Here is a 23812-nt window from a genome sequence, read left to right on the forward strand (position 1 = left end):
TCTGCAAAGGATGATGACTTTACTTAAGGATACAATGAGCAAGCTATAAGATTAAATAAATACTACGACGATTTGAGTGCAAACATGTTAATCGAATTAAACATTTCATCCAGCAAGAGCCGTAGAAGCCTATGTTTGTTATTAATAAAATAGTGGGTGTTCTACTAAGATATCTACAATATACAGTAAATAATTGTAAAGGTAAAGAACTGCATAAAACATACTGACGTATTGTTATCTTCACGATGAGAAGCAGTACTGTGGACGCCCAAAAATAAAAATCTACTCCAAAGTAGCAACCCCAGTTATACCTTAGATAGACTCACAAAGGGGCGTGGTCCAACAACTAAAGACAATAAATTAAAGATGATCAAACTAATTTGTCATTAGAGCGAAGAGCTGTGTTTGCTGGTATAGAGTGAAATACCTGCCACACTTTGGGTGGCCTGTTTCTTTACTAAAATAATGGTTCTATGGACGATTTCCATGCCATTTACCCAAGTATAAGTTTTATACCGGTAGCTGGCATGTTATCTACGCGCCGTAACGATTTCCAAAACAGTACACTGGACTCATTTCTAAAAATGTGCATATACTGCTGCCAAATGGGAGGCTCAAACATCCTGTGATTCTGGGAAAACCACTCAATTTCCCTGTGCCTAAAAATGAATGTCCGTTTGTTATAAAAACTGGTGCTCATGTAAAGCGCTTTGATTCAAGTACACGCTATATAAAACTGAAAAAAAAGTGTAGTCCGACCGTATTTTCTATTTCTGGTTAGCACCTGGCTTCCACAAGGCTCGCGGCGTTCTGCCCACACTCCCGTTTAAGCTCACACTTGCGATCGCACGCACTGTCTGTGATTGTTCCTTGCCTGCCCCTAGGGGACGGGCTCTTTGGACACCAGGTCGTCTTAAGTGGCTCACACTGTGAGAAACGGTTTGCTGCTGCTTGGTTCGTACACTGTTGAAATCAGAGGAGCCGCAAGCATGGTGAGGGTCGCAAGGTCTATGCTGAGGGGGAGTGAGAGACAGAGTGTGACAAGGCCCCCGTGTGCCTAGCTGGAAGGTTTTGCTCCTATTCCTGGCTGATAGCCCGCTCCCGTGTGTTTGGTCGGGTATGGTGAGCATGGCTTGGTCGGGGTGCTGCGCATGAAGGCTGCGTAAGTGGGCTAATGGGTGTAGGCACTGGGGCACTAAGCCCCCCATATTTAGTAAGGGTACAAAGTACAAGCGATGGGGGCCAGGGAGGCTGAAGTTTAAAGACAGCGATTTCTTCGGAAATACGTGTCTAACTTAAGATGTTTTCTTTGAAACGGCCTCACCATAAGACAATTGGCCGAGCCGTAACTGTAGAGCTACGTTCATTCTAGTTGGTGCTCACAATGGCAGGTGGTAAGTATACGTGTGACGAATGTTGTCCATGCGGTAGCTGTAAAAGGCACTCATAAACCAAAGTCGTTTGGCTACCAGGGATGTAATATCGGAGGGGTATTGTATTTGGGGCACTGCGAGAATTCTACTGTGGAACGTTATGACAGTTTCCTCTCTTTTAACCCCGTCCCTTTGAGACTGGCTTGGCCTGACTTACGTTTGTGGTAAAAGCTTTCTTATCTTCTTTATGGGGCGAAACAGATGGCCCCATAAAGAAGATAAGAAAGCTTTTATCACAAACTTAAGTCAAGGAGCCCAGTCTGAAAAGGACTGGGCTTAGCAAGAAAGTAGAACGTCACTAGGACCTCTTCTCCAATGGCTGGCCACCGTTTAGGAGGCCAGCAAATGGAGAAGAGGGGCGGGGCTTAACCCTCGCTTGTGAAGTACACTCTAAAACATTAAATCTTGCGAGCTCGACTGCATGTGCGCAGCACGTCACGCGAGACCTAAAAAGCACGTAGAATCACAGTCACACTTAACAGTACAAGGGTATGTGTGTTTTGTGTCACAACAACGGGCCTACTCACTGTCTAGATGAGCCAATTATTGGGCAGGTGGTTGGGAGCGAAAAGAAGCAACAAGGAAGGGAGGGCGAGTGGGAAATAATAGAAGCTACATGGACGGGAAATGGGAGACCGAAAACATAAGCACTCGTATTCAGTGCAGTTCCCTCCAAAAAAGTAGCTCCTAAACAGGAGCCATAGGAAGGCCAAACACGAAACAAGAATATAAACAGCTTCTCGTGTGTACAAGGAGAGATCAGTTTGCAGATGTGGGCCTGTGGTAGAGATGCCACCTGTATCGTGCAAAATAAAGTTCTATGCTTCGCAGGGTCTATATAAAAATAAAATACATATTGCACTATTAACATTCAAATTCCATTGAAGATTGTATTAAAAAAACACCGCACCATGCTAACAGGATCTTAGGCACTGGCCAAGAAATCAAAAGAAAAGCAGTCCGTCAGTTGAGTCCTTGCTGGCAGGGTACATTTATTTTTTAGGCGGGCCTTGTATACCTTAGCGGTTTCAAAGGCAAACCGGTAAATAAAGTTAAACAATAGATTAGCGTTGTAATGAGGTGTAACTTATAAACTATAGATGGTGGGCTCAGGAAAATCTAAACACAGCTTCTCCAAGTCAGATGTGGTGCCATTTTCGACTGGTCACTTTTTGACACTGTGCTTCAGTTCCTTGTGCTCAACAACTAATAGCACTTAAAGGACGGCATTATATAAAACTTCAAAAGCACAATTTTAGAGTGTGCAAGCTTTATGTATTTAAAATACGTGCTCGCCAGTCGGGGTGCCTCAGTAGCCATAGTGTCTCCAGTCTCCCATCTACCACTGAGTTTAATTATGGATTGTCCTCCCTCCAGCATTCTCCAGATTTCACTGCACTAACTGGCTGGCTAGCATTAGCACAAGTTGCCGGGGTGCTGATGGGTAGCGGTATTGACAGTGGTCTCCACAAGTCTGAATCAGGACACATGACAGACCTAACAGGAGAGGGGAGGTGAGTACGGACAGGGCAATACAGTCGTAGCAGGACCGTCATTGGTAGCGCTTTTATGGTTGTCAGCCTTGCTACGTTGGGGCTGGGCTGGGTGCGACGCATGCTCAAATGTAAGACTGCCCGGGCGGCACTGAATTCCAGACGTTTTACACACTGACAAATTAAAGCCCAAAAAAGGCCCTCAGGAGGAAGTCTCCAAAGTTGTACCCACTTGCACACACAGACAACGGCATGGCCACGCCAACCTGCCTCCCAAAAATCAAGACACCTAAGTCTCACCTGTTGATTAGGCTGTGTGCCCTGCCTCTGTTTAGAAAGTCTACACACCCAATATGGCGGTCGTGTGTAGGAAGAGAGTTCCCAGGACCAGCGCCATCACACGTGGAGGCAGTCATGCCTAAGAGTCCATCAGGGTGAGAGCTGCAAAAAAACTGCCAGTACCAACTGGATCCAAATGGAAATACAGACTACAGCCCACCGCACACACAGAGAATGTACCATGGACAGGGCTAGAAAAATTCACTTGCATGCCCGCTATGGCAAGCCAGATTTAATCAGGATGAGGTATTTTTTGGGCCTACTCGCCCTTTCTGGTGAGTAGGAAGATAACCTGACTTTTGATGTCTGTTTCTGACAGTGGACACATTAACAAGATTTAAAGGCATCTTTATTGCTCACAAAAAGAGTGAGCAATAAAGATGGCTTTAAATCCTGTTATCTTGTCACATTAGCTCGGCTTTCAGAGACTGAGGTCAAGCACATTACAGTTAGGGTAAGTGGGTTTTTCAAGTTACTAGACCTACAGGTCAGTAACATTTTTTGATTTTTCGAGCCCTGGCGGAGAAGGACACGTAGCATGCAGCTCACACAAAAATCAATATGGTCCCACTAATCAGGGCAAATGCACTGCCTTGCCCCTTGTCAAGCATGCAAAAGGACTATAACTGTGCCTCACATGCATAAGGGTAGAGATGAGTATGGACCCGTCAGTCCGCACTCGACGCTTGAGCTGACTTGCAGATCTGTGATCTTTTTACCCTACAAGTTAGCTGCTGCCATTTTGAGTATGTGCAGGCAGGAGAGAACAAAGGAAGCAGCCACAGAGCGCGAGTATAAACCAAGAGCAACGTCCCAGTGTGCATGCACCTACTTTGTAGCCAACCAGCTGGTAGCTGAGTGAAACAAGGATTACAGCCCTGTTTTGAAGGCTGAGGTCAGATCTGCTAAAATTGTGTTTAATCTCTCACGCAGCACCCCTGAGGAAAGTGTCCAATATTGAGTGACTAGACGTCCCAACTTAATTTTCTTCTTTAAATCACGTCCCGGTTTATGTAAAATTCTGACGATGATTTTTGCGTTCACAACGAAGCAGGAGGTGCGGGAAGGATGTCCTTAATAACAGGGGAAGAAGGAGGCGGGAGCGAAGAAGCAATAAAATGTGTGCCGAAGCTGAACACGCACCCACAGTGTAGCACTAGCAGGAAATAAAAAGATAGTTGCCCAAATGAACAGATAAACATTCAAGAGGTAAATATACAGTACCTAGTCCCTGCTCCGTGGGGAATCGAAAGACATAAAAGGAGGGACAAAGAGACCATGAAGAAGGATTGACCATTAGCAAGCAAGGAATTTTAAAGGACACTGAAACAAACAAATGAAAAGCAGTGGGTGGGCTGAAATCCCATAAACTATATACAACCGGCCTCAAAGCTCGACCTAAAAAGGACATAATGAGTGCAAAGCTGAAGCTAAACACTGGTAAGCAATGGGCGGGATGTAAGACCATAGTATGTTAGCAAAATGTCTTGCTGAGAGAGTGCATGCCCGGTCTAATATTACCTAATAATTGAAGTAATAGCAGTCACAAGAGCTGTAAACCAGTATTAGGAAGATGCTCAAACATGCTAATAACAATTACAATCAGATTTAGACACCATAGTTCATATGCCCATAATGCAAACCAAAAGGCAAGTTTGACAAAACCGAAAGCGCACTTCAGTACTCTTTCCAAATATGATATCTGATATACAGCTGACTTCAAATATCTGGCAAGAGCAATAGCTACCTACACACACAGAATATTCATGCTTAATAACAGATCCATGGAATCAGACAACAGTAGATCACCCATATACCCAGTTGAGACCTGGGTGATGAATGTATGTAACAAAAACGTCTCAACAGGTAATATTTAACGGTCGTTAATAAAACATGCACATATAGTTGCAAAAAGGAAAAACTAGGCGACTCAAAGGGTGTAAGAGAGATGCAAGGAGCATTCTGTATTTAGAACAAGCATGGACAAAGGAACAATACCAGCACTGTTTACATTGGATGTGAGCGTAACCCGAAAAAAATTGTGCACATAAGTGGTTGTGAAACACAAGGTGAACGGTGCATGGCAGACAATAATAACAATATTTACAAGATACTTTTCGGCTCACAAGTGGTTTTTTACAGAAATGAATTACAAAGAATTGACAATTTTGTGAACCAGAGAGTTGCGCTGGGAGGTCAACGGCCTTTCGACCTGTAGTAAGTTAAGGTTATCTTCAGGGCGTGGTTACAATTTTGTTCATGCTAATCTGGATGTAAATCCAGAATGGGGAACAATGAATCTCGGAAATGGGAAAGAGATGCGAAGGACAAGATGCACCTCCAGCCGGGGTGCACCTGAGTTATTTTCAGGTAGCAAAAGGGACATAGAGTCGTGTTTTGTATGACCGGTGTCAGCGCGGGGACATCCGGTGTGAGAAGATCTGGGGGGCGCAGTCCGGGGGCTCGATATAAATTGAATTCCTGGGATGGGATCAATTCCTGTATTAGAGGTCCGGCGGGATCCTCTGAGGGAGGGCAACTATCATTGGCGTTAGTACAAGCTGGTGGCTTTGACTTAGTTCTGCATACCCATGAGGGCAATGCATTGTTACATTTTTCCTAACTAGGTTTGCAATGAAATGCTAGGTTTTAATAATGCACAGCCAAAAACCAGCGATCATAAACTTTACATATTTCAGGAAATTATGCAAGGGACGAGATTTGCCTCAGAATGTTTCTACAGGGAAAATCAGATTTTCTATTACTGTTGAGCATGTGCCCTACATAGACACGAAAATGAGTACCAGTATCAATATGTTACATGAATAATGCGGGCATTTTGTTCATATTGGCGCATCTCTACTAACACTGGTTAATTTTGATTGTTCCATGGCATGTCCAGTTAATCTGGAATCTTTCTTTGATGATTTGTCTATGGCATGGAATTATTCCTTGTTATTTTACATTTATTGCATGCGATTTCCATCTTCTTGTTATCCTGGGTTTTACCAGAAGTGCCAAGTCTGTGAATGTAGCTTGTACTATGTAGCCTTTTGGATGCAAGTTTAGCCCCAACAGGCAGCTTTCAACTGTGTTTGTTAGTCCCTCCCGTATTTATTTATTTATATACATAGTTTTATAGAGCGCGAACCAGACCAAAGCTAGGGTATCAGAGCGCTTTACATAAGGCGTAAGATGAAACATTCAAAGGGGAACATTGCATAACAAAGACATAGTCTACAAGTAACAAGGAGTAACAGCATTGATAAAATTTGTTTTGAAACAATAAAAAGACCATTCAAGTTCGTATGGGTCATCCGTTCTCATGGCAACAATGAGAAGAATGTTCTGAACCAAAAAAAACAAACAATTTAAGTTCATGAAGGTCTTAATTAAGAGGACTTGAGAATAGAGGTAGTTTGGGGTTTGCCGATCTTGTGTCGTGGTTGTATTGATTTAAGGTAGGAATTTGTTCATCAGGAATAATTTTGCTTCCTTTTTGAAGAGAGGGATAGAGGAGATTTTTCTGATGTGTGGTGGAAGGGAGTTCCAAATTCTTGGAGCTGCCCCAGAGAATGCTCTGTTGGAAGTTTTAGACTTTTTGAAACGTGCGGGTTTCAGAAGTAGATTGTTAGCACTCCTTGAATGTCCGTTTCCTACAGATAGGCTAAGTTTTTGGGCTAGGTACTGAGAGTTGTGGTGTTACGCCTTGTGTGCGATGCAGGCCATTGTTAGGTGGATTTGAGCTTCGTAGGGTAGCCAGTTGAGTGCTTTTAGGTGTGGCGATATGTGGTCAAATTTCCTAGAGCCTGTTATGAGTCTTGCTGCAGCATTGAGACAGGCTTTTAGAGGGGCGGTTGAGCATTTGGGAAGCCCCGCTAGGGTGGTACATCCGTACTCAAGCCTAGAAATAACTAAGGACTGGTCTGCAGATTTGAGGTCCGCATTCTCAAGAAATGGATTCATTTTTCTGGCTGAGATGGAAGCGGGCATTTTTTGCCAATAAGTTGACGTGGTTTTTGCATGTTATGGTTCTTATCCAGAGTGATTCCTAGTTATATGGAGGAGTCCACTACAGTTGGCGTGCAGTTCAACGCAGTGATAGTTTTGATCCATTCCTTTGTCTCAGTGGTGTTCTTAGGGGGGGAGATAGGAGAAACTATTTTTTGAGAGTTTAGCTTGAGGAAGTTGGTTGATAGCCATTGGACTGTCTTTTCGAGGGCTGTATTCATTGACCTTATCTCTTCGATAGAGGAGATCTTGATGTACAGTTGGGTGTCATCCGCGTACATGTGGAAGGATATGTTCTCCAGCTGTAGTAGCTCGGTGAGTGGTTCGATGTATAGGTTGAATAGCCTGGGAGATAGTGTAGAGCCTTGAGGAACTCCCAGTAGGTTAGGTGAGGAAACTGAAAGATTGTTGTTGATCAAGTAGGATTGCGTTCTGTTTTCCAGGAAGTATTTGAACCACTGAAGGACTTTACCAGATAAACCCATCCTGTATTCTAGTCTTCTTAGTAGTTTGTCGTGGTTGACCGTATCGAAGGCTGAGGAGAGGTCGAGTAAAACTAGCAGGCAGGTTTTGTTGCGGTCAAGGGCTTGCAGGGCATCATCTACTACATGTAGGATGGCTGTTTCTGTGCTATGCCTGGTTCTGAAACCCGATTGGTGAATGTTCAGTAGATTGAAGTTCGAGACGTGTTGGTTTAGTTGTTGCTGAACACATTTTTCCAGGACCTTGGCTAGCATGGGAATATTGGTTATTGGTCGGAAGTTGTTGGGGTCGGAGTTATCTGCAGTAGGTTTATTAAGGATAGGGGTGACTTGTCCTGTTTTTCAGCAATCTGGGATGTTACCTTGTGCTAGAGAGGCGTTGATGATATTGGTCCAAAGAGGTGAGATGATATGGAAGAGGTGGGGTAAGCAATTTGAGGGGACAGGATTGTTGAAGTGGTTGTTAAGTTTGGTCGTTTCAATAATATTGGTGATTTCATTGAGATCGTAGAGTTTAAAAGTGGCCCAGTGAGAGTTATTTTTGGGCAGTGGTAGCTCATGCATTGCAGACATATTGGCATGACTGCTCTTACGGGTGGCTGAGTTGAGTGCTGCTACACTAAGTTAGAGTTGAAGAGAGTTCATCTTAGCTGAGAAAAATGAGGAAAATTCTACACTACTCAACTGTGATTTCGATGTTAGGAGTGAAGATTTAGATAATTTGTTAGATTGTTGTTTCAGAATTTCAAAGAGTTTCCTTGGTCTATTTTTGGCCTTGTCTAGTTCTGATCTGAAAAAGTCATTTTTGATTGTAGGATACATTTATTGTAGTAGTTTCTCGATTTCCGGAGAAGTTTGAGATGATTGGGGGAGGGATGTTGCCTCAATTTCCGTTCCGCTGATCTGAGTTTGCGTCTCTCTTCATTTAAGGCTTCGCTGGACCATGGGTTTTTGTGTTTTTCCTAAATTCTTTTGAGTTTTGGTGGAGCGGCTTGCTCGAAGACTTTGGTCATTTCGGAGTTGTAGTGAGCTGTCAGGTCATTGACTTCTAACCCGTTATTGGGGGGAGTGAGAACCTTCTCACAGTGAGAGGCCAGGCTGTTCCAATCGATGTTTTTTGTGTCTCTTAACCAATGTTTTTGCTTGCTTTGTTGCGGGAAGGTTTTCTTGAAGGCGGATGGAATTTGGAAGGTGAAAATGTGATAGTTTGACCAGTCACAAGGCATAACTGAGAGTGCGTCAATAGTATTTTGATTAGATATGATCCAATCAAGAGTGGCACCCTTTGAGTGAGTCGGCATTGAGATAATTTGGATCAGGGAATGGTCTGCTAGGAAGGTTTTGAGGGAGTTAACCTGCTTGTCCAGGGGGTTATCCCAGTGGAGATTGAAATCACCCAGGTATATGTCTTTGGAGTGAGGGGAAAAGTTTGAGGTAATAATTTCCATAAGCTGTTCAGTGAATTCAGCATTCAACCCTGGAGGATGGTAAAGAATGTGTAGTTTGTGAGAGTGGGTACTTGAAGAATTAACAGAAATCCCCAAGTATTCACAAGAGACAAGGGGTTCCGAATGAAATTTCGAGACTGAGATGTCGGACCGATGTATGCAGTCTAAGCCTCCGCCTGTCTTGTACATTCTGTCTAATCTAACGATGTTGTAGTCGGGGGGGGGGGGACGACAAGAAGATCTAGGCAAGGGGAGGATGACTCATTAAGCCAAGTTTCTGTGAGGATGATTATATCAATTGTCCTGTAGAGTGCAAGGTCGGCGATGTCAGATGCACGTTTTGGGGCTGACCGGCAGTTCAGTAGAAAACAGAGCGCGTTTGTGGCGCTCTTCACAATTGGCTCAGGGTTCTCAATGTGTGCGGTTAATGATTGAAGGTTATTCAGATTTATTCCTCTAGGTCTTGGATGATAAGTTCTACTTGGGTCGCTAGGGACTGGGAGTATAGCATATTCATCTTTATTAGAGGTAGGACCAGCCGCGGTTTCACATTGCTGTAGAAGTGATTGGATTTCACTGTCCGTTATGTAATTGGAGAGTCTGCATGTGTGCAAGACTCGATCCGATAGTGGTAGAGGGATAGTTTTTATCCCCTTCTCGCCTGTTGCTAGGGATTTCCTCCAATGTTGCACTGACCTGTGCCCAATAGAAAGAAAGGGTTGGGCAGGCCCACAACATGTGCAGCAGGCCTGAATCCTGCTCAGGACATCTAGGGCATGCTGCTGAAACATTAGAAAATATAGCGTGTAGTCTGTGTGGTGTAAGATGTGCATTGTAGAATCATGTATTGTTTAAGGTTTAATCTGTAATTGCGTGAGATTTTGGGGGGGATTTTTCCATTATTTGTCCTGCAATTCCTTACCCAGGGCCAGCTCCTACTGGCTCTGCAACTGTGTCAAGAGTAGTGCTAAGTGTGTTTGAAGACCTCGATATAGCAACCATATTAATTGTCTGCCGTTGCCCATTAAGTATAAGGAATGCACTAATTCGAGCATGTTGAGTTACGTGCCTAACGTTGCTAACTGTAGTTTGACATAACTTATGACATTTGCATGTGTGATGCACAGTGAGTCTGACAATCTCTGCTCGCTCACAAAATCTTCATGGCTCACCAACATGCCAGCTTTAAACAGTGCTCTCACCGTATTCACATCTGCCTGCATTCATGGACATAGTTGGCGTTGAGTCAATACTTCTGCTGGGGTAGGGAGACCCAGCAATGGTATATTGGGGCCATAGGTAATTGTATGTACAGTATATTTCAGGGTCATTTTCCATTAGGTGAGAGCAACTTTAAGTAACAGTGGAGCTAACGTGGGGGGTTTGCTCCCCGGGGCACAGTAATTTGGGTAGTAAGCCCTGGGTGTTCAATCGAGGTGTGTAGGCTATTTCTTGCAAAATACGGCCAGCTAATCCGTACAAAAGCCATTGTAGTTGGCTCGCCAGGCAGTAAGACTTCGTCTGGTGCCCCCATAGTTCCATTGTCTGACAGTAGCAGTAATTTTGCTAAGCTAATACGCCTAAGGCCATTGCCCTAGATTAAGTTTGTCAAGAGTGTGTTCAGCATTTTAAAATATTGCATTGGGACCACTACTGGCAAAGCAGTGAAATAATGTAGCACGCGCATGAGCATTACAATTTTGGATATAGCAATGTGCCCAGTGACGGACAGGGGGGCTGTCAAGAAGGATACCTGGGAGTGTAATGAGGATAGCGGTTTGTGTAGATTCCTGTCTAACAGATTTTTTGACTGCCTGTATACTTGAATCCCTAAGTATTTAAAAGTGTTTGGTGCAACCTTAATTAACTTATATCCAAATGTAATGGATGTGGGCTGGTGATTATCTCCAATTAAAAATGCATGGTATTTATCCACATTTACTGCCACCCCAGAAATGTGTTCAAATAATGAGAAGGTTTGGGCTACTGTATGTAAATTGACCCGGAGGTTTTTGGCAAAAAGAATTAGGTTATCCATGTAGAGTGACAGTGCATGGACTGTTGGGCCAATGGGGATACCCCTATCTTGGGCGCTGAAGAGCAGACTTTGCCCCAAGGGTTCTAACGCTAATACGAACAGCATAGGGGATAGCGGGCATCTGTCTCCTGCCCCTGTGCATCGAGTAAGTTTTCGATATGTGGACTCCAGTAAATGCCCTTGCAGTAGAGGAGGAGTATAGTAGAGTAACCCATCGGAGAAAGTTGGGTGGGATACCAAATCGGCGAAGAACAGCTAGCATGTAATCCCAACTCGGTGTGAAAAGCTTGAGGAAGGCATTATTTATCCCAGCCAGAGTGGTAACATGCGTCATCGTTGGTATGTTAATCTCAAGAATAGGGACCCATGGGGGATGTCTTTAGAGGATTGAGCGGGTAATTGCCTGACTTATCAGCTTCTGCATGCGATTTCTGAGTATAAGATTGATGATCAATGAGAGGCAGTCACTCTTAATAGTTCTGCATACTCTCGCCGTGCTCTTTGGAGCTCTGCTGTTCTGGTCTCGTCCATTGCCGCAGACTGTCCCAGTGCACCCAATCCAGCGTCAACCTGCATCAGCCTCCATTACTGTGCTGATCGATGTCCCCCTGACCACCACCTTGAATGCCTCCGACTCGATCAGGGGTGAGGAGGCTGTTAGTGTTTATCTGTGAAGTAATTGTACATGCTGCTGGCAATAGTGTCTCCGAACACTCCATCCTTTAAGAGCAGGGGGTCGAATCGCCTTGTGGGTACTGGTGCCAGATTCCGACCCCAGGTCAAGATTACTTTCACCAGGTTATGATCCGAGAGTGTCTTCCCGAGGTAGGTGGTGTGAGTTAACTGGGGTTGGAGTGCAGTGGTGCATAACACCTTTGTGCTCATGATGGCTTCCGGTCGTCTTTGAGGATTGAGCGAGTAATTGCCTGACTTATCAGCTTCTGCATGCGATCTTGATCTGTATTTGGTGTGTAAATGCATCCAAGTACTATGGGTGTGCCATCTAAGTTGTCCTGGAGTAAAGTGTATCTGCCATTTATATTTATATGTGCCATCTGATATCGACCCATCTGTTGAGAGTGGACCTGCCTCAAAAAGTGTAGTCGTTGTTAGGATCTCTGCTCGTCGGCCCTCCAGTACTTGCTACTGTGTCTGCGTCATTTCACCCTTGCCTTGATGTGGCATGGCCGGTCTCCTCCTACCACGTTCTCTTCTCTTGGTGTGCATGGGGGGGCGTCTCAGACTCTGAGCGAGGGATAGGTTTGGGCAAGTGTCCTCTATCCATGCCTCTGTAGTGTCTGGGGTTTCAAAGTAGTTGCCTTTGTGAGCATGAATAATCTTAAGCCGGGCATGGTATAACAAGGCGTACTTGATGTTAAGTGTCCTTAATTGTGTTTTTATTTCCTGGTATGAGGCCGCAGGCGTTGGGCCATAAGTGTGTAATCCAGAAACAGGGAGATGCAGGTATTTTCGTAGGTTAGAGGTAAATGTTCTTGGGGGCAGCTTAGAATTGTATCTCGATCTGTATAGTTGAGGATACGGGCCACCATTGGATGTGGTGCTGCACCCGGAATCGGTTTACTGTTTGGGACTCTGTGTGCCCTCTCCATGCAGAACATCTCAGTAAAACCCTCCAGGGGCCACCACCTCACTCATCCATGTTTCGATAAATTGAGTGGCATTTGAGCCCTCGCTATTGTTTGGTAGACTGGCTATCTGCACATTGTTGCGACGGGAGTGCACTTCTGCATCCTCCACCCGGTTTTGTAGGGTGGTCACCTGACGTTGGAGTTGTGCAACCATGTCGGTGTGTTTTTTTTCTGCCATGGTGTGACTTCAGCCAATGCGCTTGAATTGTCTTTTACGGTGTCTGTGAGTTTCTTTGGTCCGCCTTGAGGAAACTGCGATCCATGGTAAGGGCCCCCAGTTGCTGCTCTAGGGCCGCTCGAGACCCCCGGATTTCCTTCAGTATTATATCAAGTTTGTCTAGTGGTGGATCCATCGCAGTGTTAGGCACATAGTCCTCTGCAAATGTTGTAGGTGAGCTCTCTGACCTGCTGGGCTGCAAACGCTCAGGGTTAGTAGGATCAATTTTTTTACCTCTTGTGCGGCCCATTTCGACACCGCGCTTCTCATGCAGGTGACTGCATTAAGTCCCAGATAATGCGTCTGGATTCAACGATGTGCAGTATTTAGTCCACTTATCTAACATGTCTTCCCCTGATCAGTACCCTAGTCTCTGGATCCCAGCGTGCCGTGACCAGCCAGATAGTGCAGTACTGGGTCCCTGCCTTATCAAGTCGCTCTGTCCGTAGTGCTAATGTGTGGTGACTGTGTGGGCATCTAATCCTGGACTATGGGTTCTTCGACATGCCCCATGATGAGTCCATCACAGGGGCCACCCGACGCTGCGTTAAGTTCAGCGCAGCTATCTGCCAAGAAGGTCACCTTTCCAGTGTCTTACTTCTGGTCAACAAGGAAGTTGGGGCAGACTAGTGCGGGGCATCAGATGTTCCAGATGTTATCACATGTCTTTTTTCGGATGCACTGGGGCACATGGGGGTGCACTTGTGTCAGTCGTGATTGGTGGTGAAGGACAGTGTCGCCCCGCCAGCTCACCTCTTCTGTTGATGAACGGTATAGTGAGATCAGTTAAGAGGCGTCTCGCCTCGTAGTTCCCAGTCGTGCAGCGTGTGCGGCAGTGTATAGTCTAATGAGGGCGACCAAAGCAGCAGCAACCATCAGTGTTGTATGTACCACAGGCACCGACCTGGGAGGTGGGTAGGGAGGCGCGGGTGGTCAGTCAGCAGAGGCCCCACCCGCTCTGCAAGGCCTTCCGTTACTACAGCACACTCCAATGCTGCCCGGGACAGGCCCCGGTCATGCACACCTGGCAGTGAATGGAAGGATCCAGCCCAGAGCCTGTCTATTGTGTCAAATCATTGGGCCCAGGCGAAGCGTCACGGAGCCCACTCCGTAGCCTCCGTCCAGTCGCGAGCCCCAATCGCTGGCCTGTATCGGAATCCAGCCTGCAGCCCCACCAGGGCCCGCCCGCCCGGTGTATAGGCAGACGGCTGCTGCTGCGCAGGCCGCCCTCCTGTCAGCTGTCATCACAGCCATCAGGCTCAGCAGACTGCCCCCGGTCGCACCGTTCTCCACCCACGTAGGGCCCGGATATCAGTACACAGCGCGAAGGAGGCACTGGCCACACCACAGGGACAGGGCCGTCAGGTGACACAGGCGTCGGGTCCGGGGACTCTGCCTCTCCTTAGACCGTGTAGACCAGATGCTCCTTCACAAGCCCAAGCCCACAACTTGTGCCGCCTGCTCTCCTGTCCTCCATCCTGCCAGAGGAATCCTGCGTCCGTGCGTCGTCTGGCCGTTCACTCGTTCCAAGGGCTATAATCTTATCGTGCCAATCATCTGTGCGACGGGATGCATCAGCATACACTCGGGGTGGATGGCCACTACACTCGAAGGATTCCTCAGGATTTTTAGTCCCAGGAGCGCTCTATGCGTCCGCCATCTTTGTCGGTAAGCCACGCCCCCTCCTTTTATTTGTTTTATTGTCATTCACATTTTTCATCCACCCACTTAAGCTTACAGCATGAGGCGTAGTGAGTCTGTCCAAATCAGCCATTGGCTAACTTTACTGTGAATGGTTGCTAGGAGCACATCCACACACATGGGTTCCATTCAGTGGCAAGTAGTTCTATAGCATGTGTGTTTCTTGAGACCTCAAAAATATTTTTGCTTTTAGCCAAAGTTGTTTCCTACCTTGATGAGGGCCCAACAGCTTCCCCTGCAATAATGTTTTGCAAAAACAATGACAAAATAAAAGAAGCGTTCATTAGAAGCCTGGCAGCCACAGGCAGACTTATTTACTTTGCCCATGCTTGTTTTATGCTGGAAAGTAAATGTTGGGTGCCATTATCCTCTGCTTTCAGCATTTATCCATTGGTAGCTGTGAGGTTGCTTTTGAGGTCGCGCCTGGGCAGTGCATGCGTTGCTCTGTGACGCATGCTGTATTGAGGTTGGGACTTGAGGCTCCGCCCACTCTCCGCTCACATTATTCATTGGCTTGAGTTTTTGTCCACGGTAAACTTCAGTAATCCCTCCTTAGTACTGCCTTGCCTTATTTTGTAACCTCCCATAGTGACACCCCCTGTTACGTCTGTTGTTGCTTGGTAGGCTTTTATTACAGCCTCCGAGCACTAGTCTCTCAAATTGCTGTGGCTAATAATATTTATCTTTTTTTTCTGGTCTGCTGCTCGGTACTTTTCATAGATGTATGTTGATACCACGACAGGCCGTGCAGCTCTGTTTTCTTCCTCAGTCATAGGAGGTGCAGTGTAGTGGTACTAACCTACTTCCAGGCAGCGCCTGGCCTGTGACCGCTTCAGTGGCGCCTTGCTGCAAACATTGGAATCCTTATTGTACTGGTACTGGCTTCTTCCCATGCAGGTTTCCTCTTGTGGGGGGTAGCCATGTTTGTTTTTTCCAGTGCAGCGGCCATGTTGCTGTCCTCTTGCTCAGGGTGATATTTTCATGCTGGGCTGGAGCTCATGAAATGGTGCCTGCATATACACTTATAATGATGCAGTTTGATGAACGTTGTGGAAAAAGCTAACCTGTGAGATGTTGTTGTCCACAGAGTACACCATCACCATGTATGACACCAAGAACAAAGAGCTGCGCTGGAACGCCACCTACTTTGATTATGCGGCGACGCTGCCCGATGAGAGTACCGAATACAGTAAGTAAGACGTGAGAATGTAGTAAAGGCTCTTACCCAGAGGGAGCAGCGTTAAATATGTAGGATTCAAGTAACATACATACATGCTTCGCAGTGCCTGCAAACAGTGCAGATTAAGTAACGATTCAGGCACTTGAATGGGTTGGAAGTCAAACAGGGGTTTGGGCAGTGTTGTGCTCAGCATTTCTGCTCAGATGTTTGTTTCTGAAAACGTGGTAGTCTAGACATGGACGGTTTCCTCATATAATGACCTTGTACCACAATCTCCTACAGTTGTGGCTTCAAGCGTGTTCATTTTGTGGGCAGTGATTATGCGAATTGCTTTCAACGGTGAGATTCGATTTTTGTTTGAGGAACCATTGCCTTAATCAAAAGATCCTTCTAAGGATCTGGCATTAAAATCATGTCGAATGCCATTTAAATCCGCAGTACATGCTCAGCACTATCTCTACCCTCATACACAGGGCATGGGAGTCATGTCGACCATCTGAATGGTCTTCCCTCAACGGCTGGGAGGGAAGCGCACTACTATATGTCAACATCTGAAATAAAGTTGTCTTGCGTTCTTAGAGTACACAACCCTTTAAATCTGAACATTGAAGGGATATTATCTGAGCCCGGAAGGCGCTGTGTGGAATGTGTCCTGGTAATGCTAGGTTTTTGATCTGACGAGAATTAGCTCTACCTTAAGCCTTTTCTAATTAGAGGGAGATCAGTGATCTCGCAGCTCCTTAACTATAGGTATAATCTGAGCATGCAGTGCCACTGGAAAGGGCACACACGCCTCCACCATCCCTGTGTCATTACGGGACACACCCACAATCCTACACATTCGGGGCCATCTTGAGAATGCAGTCTCTTCTGCTTCACTTCACTCAGTGGCAGTTTGAGTTGGAGATGCATATGAAGTGGGTGTCTGCTTATTAGTAGCCTGTTCCTACATGCTCCCAAGCTTCGCCAATACATTAGATGACGCACTGCACCACAACGCTTTCTGAAGCCCCAGTTTGCTGCCCTGGACTTGCATACATTGCTCCTCACTGTGAATAGCAACCTTTGATTGCTCGTGGTCTCATGCTTTACTCTCAAACCAACCTCCGTATGATTCTCCCACCTTTTATCTCCTCCAGACCGGCACCACCCTATTCTTGGTCTTCTGCAGCTAAACAGGCATGACTTCCTTTGCTCAGTCATGTGTTAGAATCTGAAATGGAACCGGTTTGCAATGCGATGATACTTAATGCACTGAACTCTGCAATGACCTACATTCCCACAGAAATGTAGCACATTGAATGTAATGTCTTTTTGTGTCCTAGAAATGTCCCACTTTGTGTCCAATGGTGATGGCCTGGTAGTGACCGTGGACAGCGAGTCCGGAGACGTCCTGTGGATTCAGAACTATGCTTCCCCGGTAGTCGCTTTGTACATCTGGCAGCGAGAAGGCTTGCGGAAAGTATTGCACACCAACGTCGCCGTTGAGACTCTTCGCTATCTAACCTTTATGCCTGGAGAAGTTGGCCGCATAACTAAGTGGAAATACCCCTTCCCGAAAGAGACCAAGGCCAAGAGCAAGTTAACGTGAGTATGGGCACTGTGGGACTCCGAGGGCCTTTGGCGCGCTGCTCACTGGCTGCCCAGCACTGTTCTTTGCAAAGGACCCTTTCTTCTTTGAAATGCCGAAGAGTTATGCGAAAATGTCAGCAGTGCCCCTGGGGCACCCTGGGGGTCCACTGTATTAAAAGTGAGTTTAGGCTACATTTTCAATTAGTTTAAGTAGTTTAAAAGAATGCTTGAACACCTGTGAAAATACCTGTTTGCAGTGACAGTAACGACTAGATTCATGGCATGAGGCTACGTTGGGTTGCCCGATTAATCCAATTCCCGGAAACAGTATAGGCCTTCATGTTAAACCTGAAAGATTTCCAGTCCACATAACTTTAGTTCACGTCAGTTGAACAATGTTTTAGGTGCTATCCTCCCAGACCATATTTCTCCTTCCTCAGGCAGTGTTGAAAGTGATCAACTAAATGCATCAAAACTAGCATTTCCCAAACAGTGGGTTGTGATGAAGCCGATTTCTGGTGGTTTGTGAAAGAGCAATAAATAAGGATGCCTTTACATCTTTTATTTATCTTGTCGTATTTGCTGTACGTCAGTGGAGGTGCAGAGGTCGAATGTCAGGCCCAGTCTTCTGCCAAATTGCTGCTTATTCTTTTAGCATGAGGAATGGCGATTAGATTTCCTTCTCTGACTGCGAAATGAGAGGAGCCTTTAAAGTGGACTATGTGACAACCCTGCTGGGCTACAGGGAGTGACGGAAAGGCTTTAGGATTCATTTTTTGACACAAATACAAAAGTAGGCACCTGTAAATGAGCTGTACATATACTTCAGAATATACGAGCCGTTAGGAAAGCAAAAATGAGAAACAGATCTTTGTTGCATTTGTGACATGTGAAGGAAGCTAAGATTTTAATAGGATCAAGACAAATCAAGATACTTTAACTTGGCACAAATGATAAATATTCTATGAAATCCGTTTATACACATTGTCATTTGTGTGCTATATGGTTTTATAAGTAAAACCGTATGTCCGCGCAAATTTAATGGCCATTTTAATGGAAAATGTGCGGTCTGTAAAAGACGGTCCGTTACCGTGCAGTACTTGGGTGATAATTTGCAACATTATGCTCCATAAGGCCCACCAGCTGCATACGACACACTTATCACTCTCATAGTGAATACAGGTGCTAACCTTAATGTGAAGCTAGGATTTTTCACAATCCCTGTGACTTCTGTGATGTAACATCGATGTGTGCCCCCACGCTTACAGTTGTACCTGCACCACTGGTGCAAAGCTGCTCAACTATTTCCTCAAGTCAGGTTATGAAACAAACTCTTACAAGTATTTCAAAGAAGCCTTTGTGCGAGCCTTCCAGTACTTCACAAAGCCATTTCAACAGAGAATGTGCTAACTAGACGTGACCATACACAATCACCCCACTCGTGTATTACTGTCCCACATAAATTGAGAAATAGGGATGTGGCCTAACGACCAGAGCTGCCAACTTTGGAACTGGGGAACCAGATTGGAGTCCCAGCATTGGCTCTGGGCAAATCACTTAATCTCCTGTACTTAAAAATAAATTAATCTGATTTTGTGTAATGTAATCTGCTGCTCATGTAAAGCGCTCCAGTGCCGTTGTGCAGTGTTTGCACTATATAAACTGCTAATTTATATTCTGTTGCAGAGGGGATGTTTCAGATTTCCTCGAATCACTTGTATCAACATGAAGAATTTTCAGATGCCTTGTGATTTTATTGAACAGATGCCACAGGCTAGCGTCCCAATCTGAAACGTTTTCCACCTCCAGTGCAGCTCACCAGCTGCCTCTATTACGGCCAGATCGGTATCTTCACAACAGTTAGATATCGACATATCGAAGGACATAGTCAAGGTTATGACATTTACAAACAATTGTTGTTAGAGAGGAACGCAAAGAATTGTAAAGGGTATGTTATTTTGATAATTCACAGCATTTTGAAAGCATGTCAAATATTACATTAAAAAAATCACCTCTGTTTGTTGAAGCTAGGTGGGTCGGGAAGGTTTGTCATTCTGAAAATTGTGTATTTGTTCTAAAATGTTTGAGAAGCAGTGATCCAAGCCAACTAAAGCTAGAGTTCCTGTACCTTGCCGTTTATTTACTTTTAAAAAAAGTACAATATGAAATTCCTTCAGCTGTAAATGCCCTCAGTGTTGCGTTCTCGTTTCAGCTTCGCTTCTGTAGAAAAGATTCAATCTGTGCCCCGCACTAAAAGACTTACTTCTGGAATTCCATCGTAGGGCACAGTTTTTCCGATCAATGATTGCAAGCGTAGGTGCTTACAATGTTGTAAGCCTGTCCTATGGTACCCAGGCGGGATCTTCTGTGCATGTTGAGTAGGTATTAATCTGTGAACCATTTCAACGTCTTTTGTGTATTTCTTGGCCTGTATGGTAATGCATCTGAGCTAAAACCCAATAAAATGTTACTGTATATAAAAAACAATGCTGTAAGCCAAAGCCACTGGCGCTTGAAGCAAGACGGGATAAACCTCTCGTTCAGTGGTTCCAGTGAATGTGTGGTGTAAAGAAGATCATGGGGATTCCCTCTTTCCTCTCACACATTGCAGTAGTTTTGAGGGAGAACTATATTCACAAATGTTAGACGCGGTACTGTTTTCTGTTAGTTTGCTTTGTGTTTAAACCTTCACCGCACTGCTTCATGCCTGCACAGTGGTAATTGTGGTTTTGGAAACTGACAGACTTGTCAACTGGATTAAAGCCACTCCCTCGTATAATCTTGGCATGGTGGCCTTTTGCCTGCTGCCAGTGTAGGGCTGATTACCAAAGCTGCAGGGTTGTGCCTTGGCACCATGTGAGTACGGAGAGCCTGGCATGGGATATCTGAGAAGGGGCCACTGGGAGTCCAGAGGAGAACGTGAAGTTGGCTGGCATGTTATTCGCTTGCGGTTGATTGAAGTACAATTCCAGTTGCAGGGACCCAATGGCGAGAGATCACGGGAACAAAATATAGAGTAAACTCAAATGGAGAGTGGCCCTTGTTCAAAGTGCACTCTAAACTCTCAAGGAGAAGCCTTTGCTCACTATAGATGACAAATTTTAGTACACGATACTCCAGAAAATACAGGGTGAGCCTACACAAGGAGTCCTCGGTTCAAATTCAGAATAAATACGTTTTTACGCCAAATCAGAGCAGATGTTTATGGATAGACCCCTTACTGGATGAAGCCTAATGGAGAGTAATTTCATCAACATGTATGAAAAGCTGCACCGGGGAAACATTGGGACAAAGTACTAGGTACATTTCAGAGTCTTTAACGGTCTGATTTTGTTGGCAACTTTATAGTCTGCTTTAAACGCTATTTATAAGGGATAGAGAGAACAAGCTAGTTCTTGTGCCGAGAGTGAGGTATTATTTCTTCTTTTTTGCACATGTTAGCCTAGAAAATGCCGTGAAGAGCCGGGATTTACGGTATTCAGAAGTCTGTCAGGCATCTAACATTTGTGTTGCTGTAAAAAAAAAAGAAAGCCAGAAATGTTGGCACAAACACAGACTGGTGTGAAAAGCCTGTGCGATTGCCTCCAAGAAACCAGCCCAAGGCAAAGGGAGGGGTAGCTTTGGCAAACAAACGGTAACTCAAGGAGGCGGAAGCATTGTTATGGGATGTCTTGTCCTTTGCTAATGTCCGGTGTAGGCTTTCCAAAAGGATTTACAATCTGTCATCCGGGCGGAGGGCGCTTTTCTGCTGCCCATTTTAAAAGTAAATCAGTGAAAAGGCAGTAGATACACAAACCGTGCTCTGTCTTGTTCATTTCCCCTAACAGTTGAGCACCATTTGTACTTGTTTTCCTTTATTCACCCGCTCCGTTGCTGACTAAATAAGGTCCTACTGTGCGGCACTGACTCCCCCCTGTATCTGTCTTGTTGTTCTGCTGCAACCAGATGTAGTAAGAACGCTTTCCCCAAGCACACCTGTAAAAGAGATCCCATAGCGCCCCCTAGTGGGATCCTTCTGACCTTACCTTCTGAATTTCCAGTAGCTGCCAACCTGAGGACAAGGCCGCACATGGTACCTGGAGCCAGAGAGGGATGTATGAAAAGGGCGCTTCAGATTAGAGTGGACTGCCTTTATTGTTCCAGTGGTGGTATATTGGTGCGATAGCAGAGAACCGGTTGGATAGACCGATGTGAGATTGACTGTGTGTGTGGGGTACATCTGTTCTGCTTCGGACATTAGGGCAGCCATGATGCCCGAGTGTCCTGCAGTGTCGCCGGCTGCACATCAGTGGGTGGAAGGGGAAGCCTGGGTGTCCACCATGCATGTCTCACCCACAGAAAGCTGCTCTATTAACGTGCTTTCTTCTGCTTCCAGGCCCACGCTCTACGTTGGCAAGTATTCCACAAGCCTGTACGCTTCGTCCTCGCTGGTGCACGAAGGAGTCGCCGTGGTGGTGAGTAGCTCAGCAGCCAATGACCAGTCACAAACGTCCCATTCTGCGACCAGGGGCCTTTCACCCAGAGATCACTCGTTTCTAATTAAGTTGCTGGTTTTTGGCCTAAACCAGACGCCCTTTCTTTGTAAATAGATGGACTGTGACTGATCCTGTCATTACAATGGGGCTGTGGACGGTGAGGGTATGGACTAGATTCCTTTGTACTTTATTAGGGATCTGTAACTAGTAAGGTTTGTTGGCCCTTCACCTACAGATAACTGCATATAAAATACAACGTACACACCTTAAATAAAAACTAAATGCAACGTAAGTGTACGTGTAGGGAAAATCGTTTTCTTGTAGGAAAGCTCGGTTGGTTAATGCAATCATTTCAGATGTCTGTGAGCGTAATCACAGTCACTAATTTGAATCCTGATCAATGCACTGGCATAATAGTGACGTGTATTTATGGTGCTCAGAAGTTAAATACTGTGACAGAAAGCACTGTGAACATGTAAATCATTTTAAATTAAAACATTTATTACACACTATGAATAGGCTGTCGTGAAAAGTGCAAAAAGGTTGTGTTTATATGTTTACAGTGTTTTCAAATGTTATGTTTTTAGTAATACACTGACTGGACCCAGTGCATATCTTATTTATAGGTTTCCATTAACGGGACAATTCCAGGTTCTACCAATTAAAGCTTCTATTGGCTTCCAAGCAATCTGCAAATGTAATGATCAACTAATTGAACACATTTACATTTGTTTAGGAGGAGGGACCCTGGAGAGAAAGTGTACCTCTCTTTAGCTACCTCATACTTCACGGTAGAGAAGGCCCTTTATTCTCTCATTTCAACCTGTGGCAACTCAACTGTTAAGGGTTGGTTGTTTTTTTATTAATAACGATATATATCAAATTAATAAAGCCTGGGTTCCCCCGACCACTTCGACCTCTGGTGCCCACCAATGCCCTGTTGTGGTTTTCAGGGAAGTCAATGTACAATAGTGGCCCCACCCCTCCTCAGATGCGTAGACAAAATGCACTCTAGGACGTATGGTGGGCCATTACCTATGTACAGCAGCCTTGAATCAGGAGTACTCTCCATGGCTGTGTTCAAGACTGGGCTGGTGTTGAGAGGAAAAAGAAAAAAAAAGATTAACCTGTGCCGGCCGACCACCGCCTCTCCTCCGACCTCTTCCTTCCGGTCTCCAGTCCTGACTGCTAGCAGGAAGCACCCAGGCTCTCCTGAACCAATCACAACGCTGCAATGCAGCGTTGTGATTGGTCTGAGCGCCGTGGTTCGTCACTTAGACGGGGATGGGAGGCTTTGCATGTTCCTCATCAGGCTGTGTAATGCAGCTTGGTGGGGAAGATGCAAAGTGCGCATGACTGTTTGACCGACCCAAGAGTGCTGGCCAAACAGTCATGTGCACTTAGGGAGTGAAAACCACCACTCCTCCTCCTGCTCTTGCCAGCCTGCCCGCCACTGACTGCAGTAGCAAAAATAAAATGATAATAATGATACGTTATTAACATTTTATTTCTCCTTTTAAGCAGTGGCTCAACGCTCCTCTGCCTTAGCGGAGAAGCTGCCACTGCCTTCAGTATGACCTCACATTCCTTTCGCTGCCCGAGGATGACTTTCCAGGCGGTCCAGAGGTTTCTAGTGTAGACCAGAACCTGTAGGTGAGTAAATGTGAAAGGAGTGTGCCTCTGTTAGGTAAATTTGTCAACCTCAGCGAGGTTTCCACGTGGCAGAGTGAGTCTGGAGTGCTGGGGCAGAGTTGTTTACATATAGTGTACTCCT

At 45.4% G+C, this 23812-nt stretch overlaps 1 protein-coding gene across 2 annotated transcripts in view; it reads left to right on the top strand.

The window, feature by feature from the left end:
• ERN1 (endoplasmic reticulum to nucleus signaling 1) overlaps nucleotides 1-23812 on the top strand; it is a 673999-nt gene that overhangs the window by 395922 nt on the left and 254265 nt on the right. For both annotated transcript variants that reach the window (XM_078654351.1, XM_078654350.1), the window contains exons 7-9: nucleotides 15899-16000; nucleotides 17317-17578; nucleotides 21939-22017. In XM_078654351.1, coding sequence (XP_078510477.1) covers nucleotides 15899-16000; nucleotides 17317-17578; nucleotides 21939-22017 — 443 coding nt within the window. The remainder of the gene's footprint in view (nucleotides 1-15898; nucleotides 16001-17316; nucleotides 17579-21938; nucleotides 22018-23812) is intronic.

Source organism: Lissotriton helveticus, chromosome 7 (genome assembly GCF_964261635.1).
Source record: "Lissotriton helveticus chromosome 7, aLisHel1.1, whole genome shotgun sequence".
Taxonomy (NCBI): domain Eukaryota; kingdom Metazoa; phylum Chordata; class Amphibia; order Caudata; family Salamandridae; genus Lissotriton; species Lissotriton helveticus.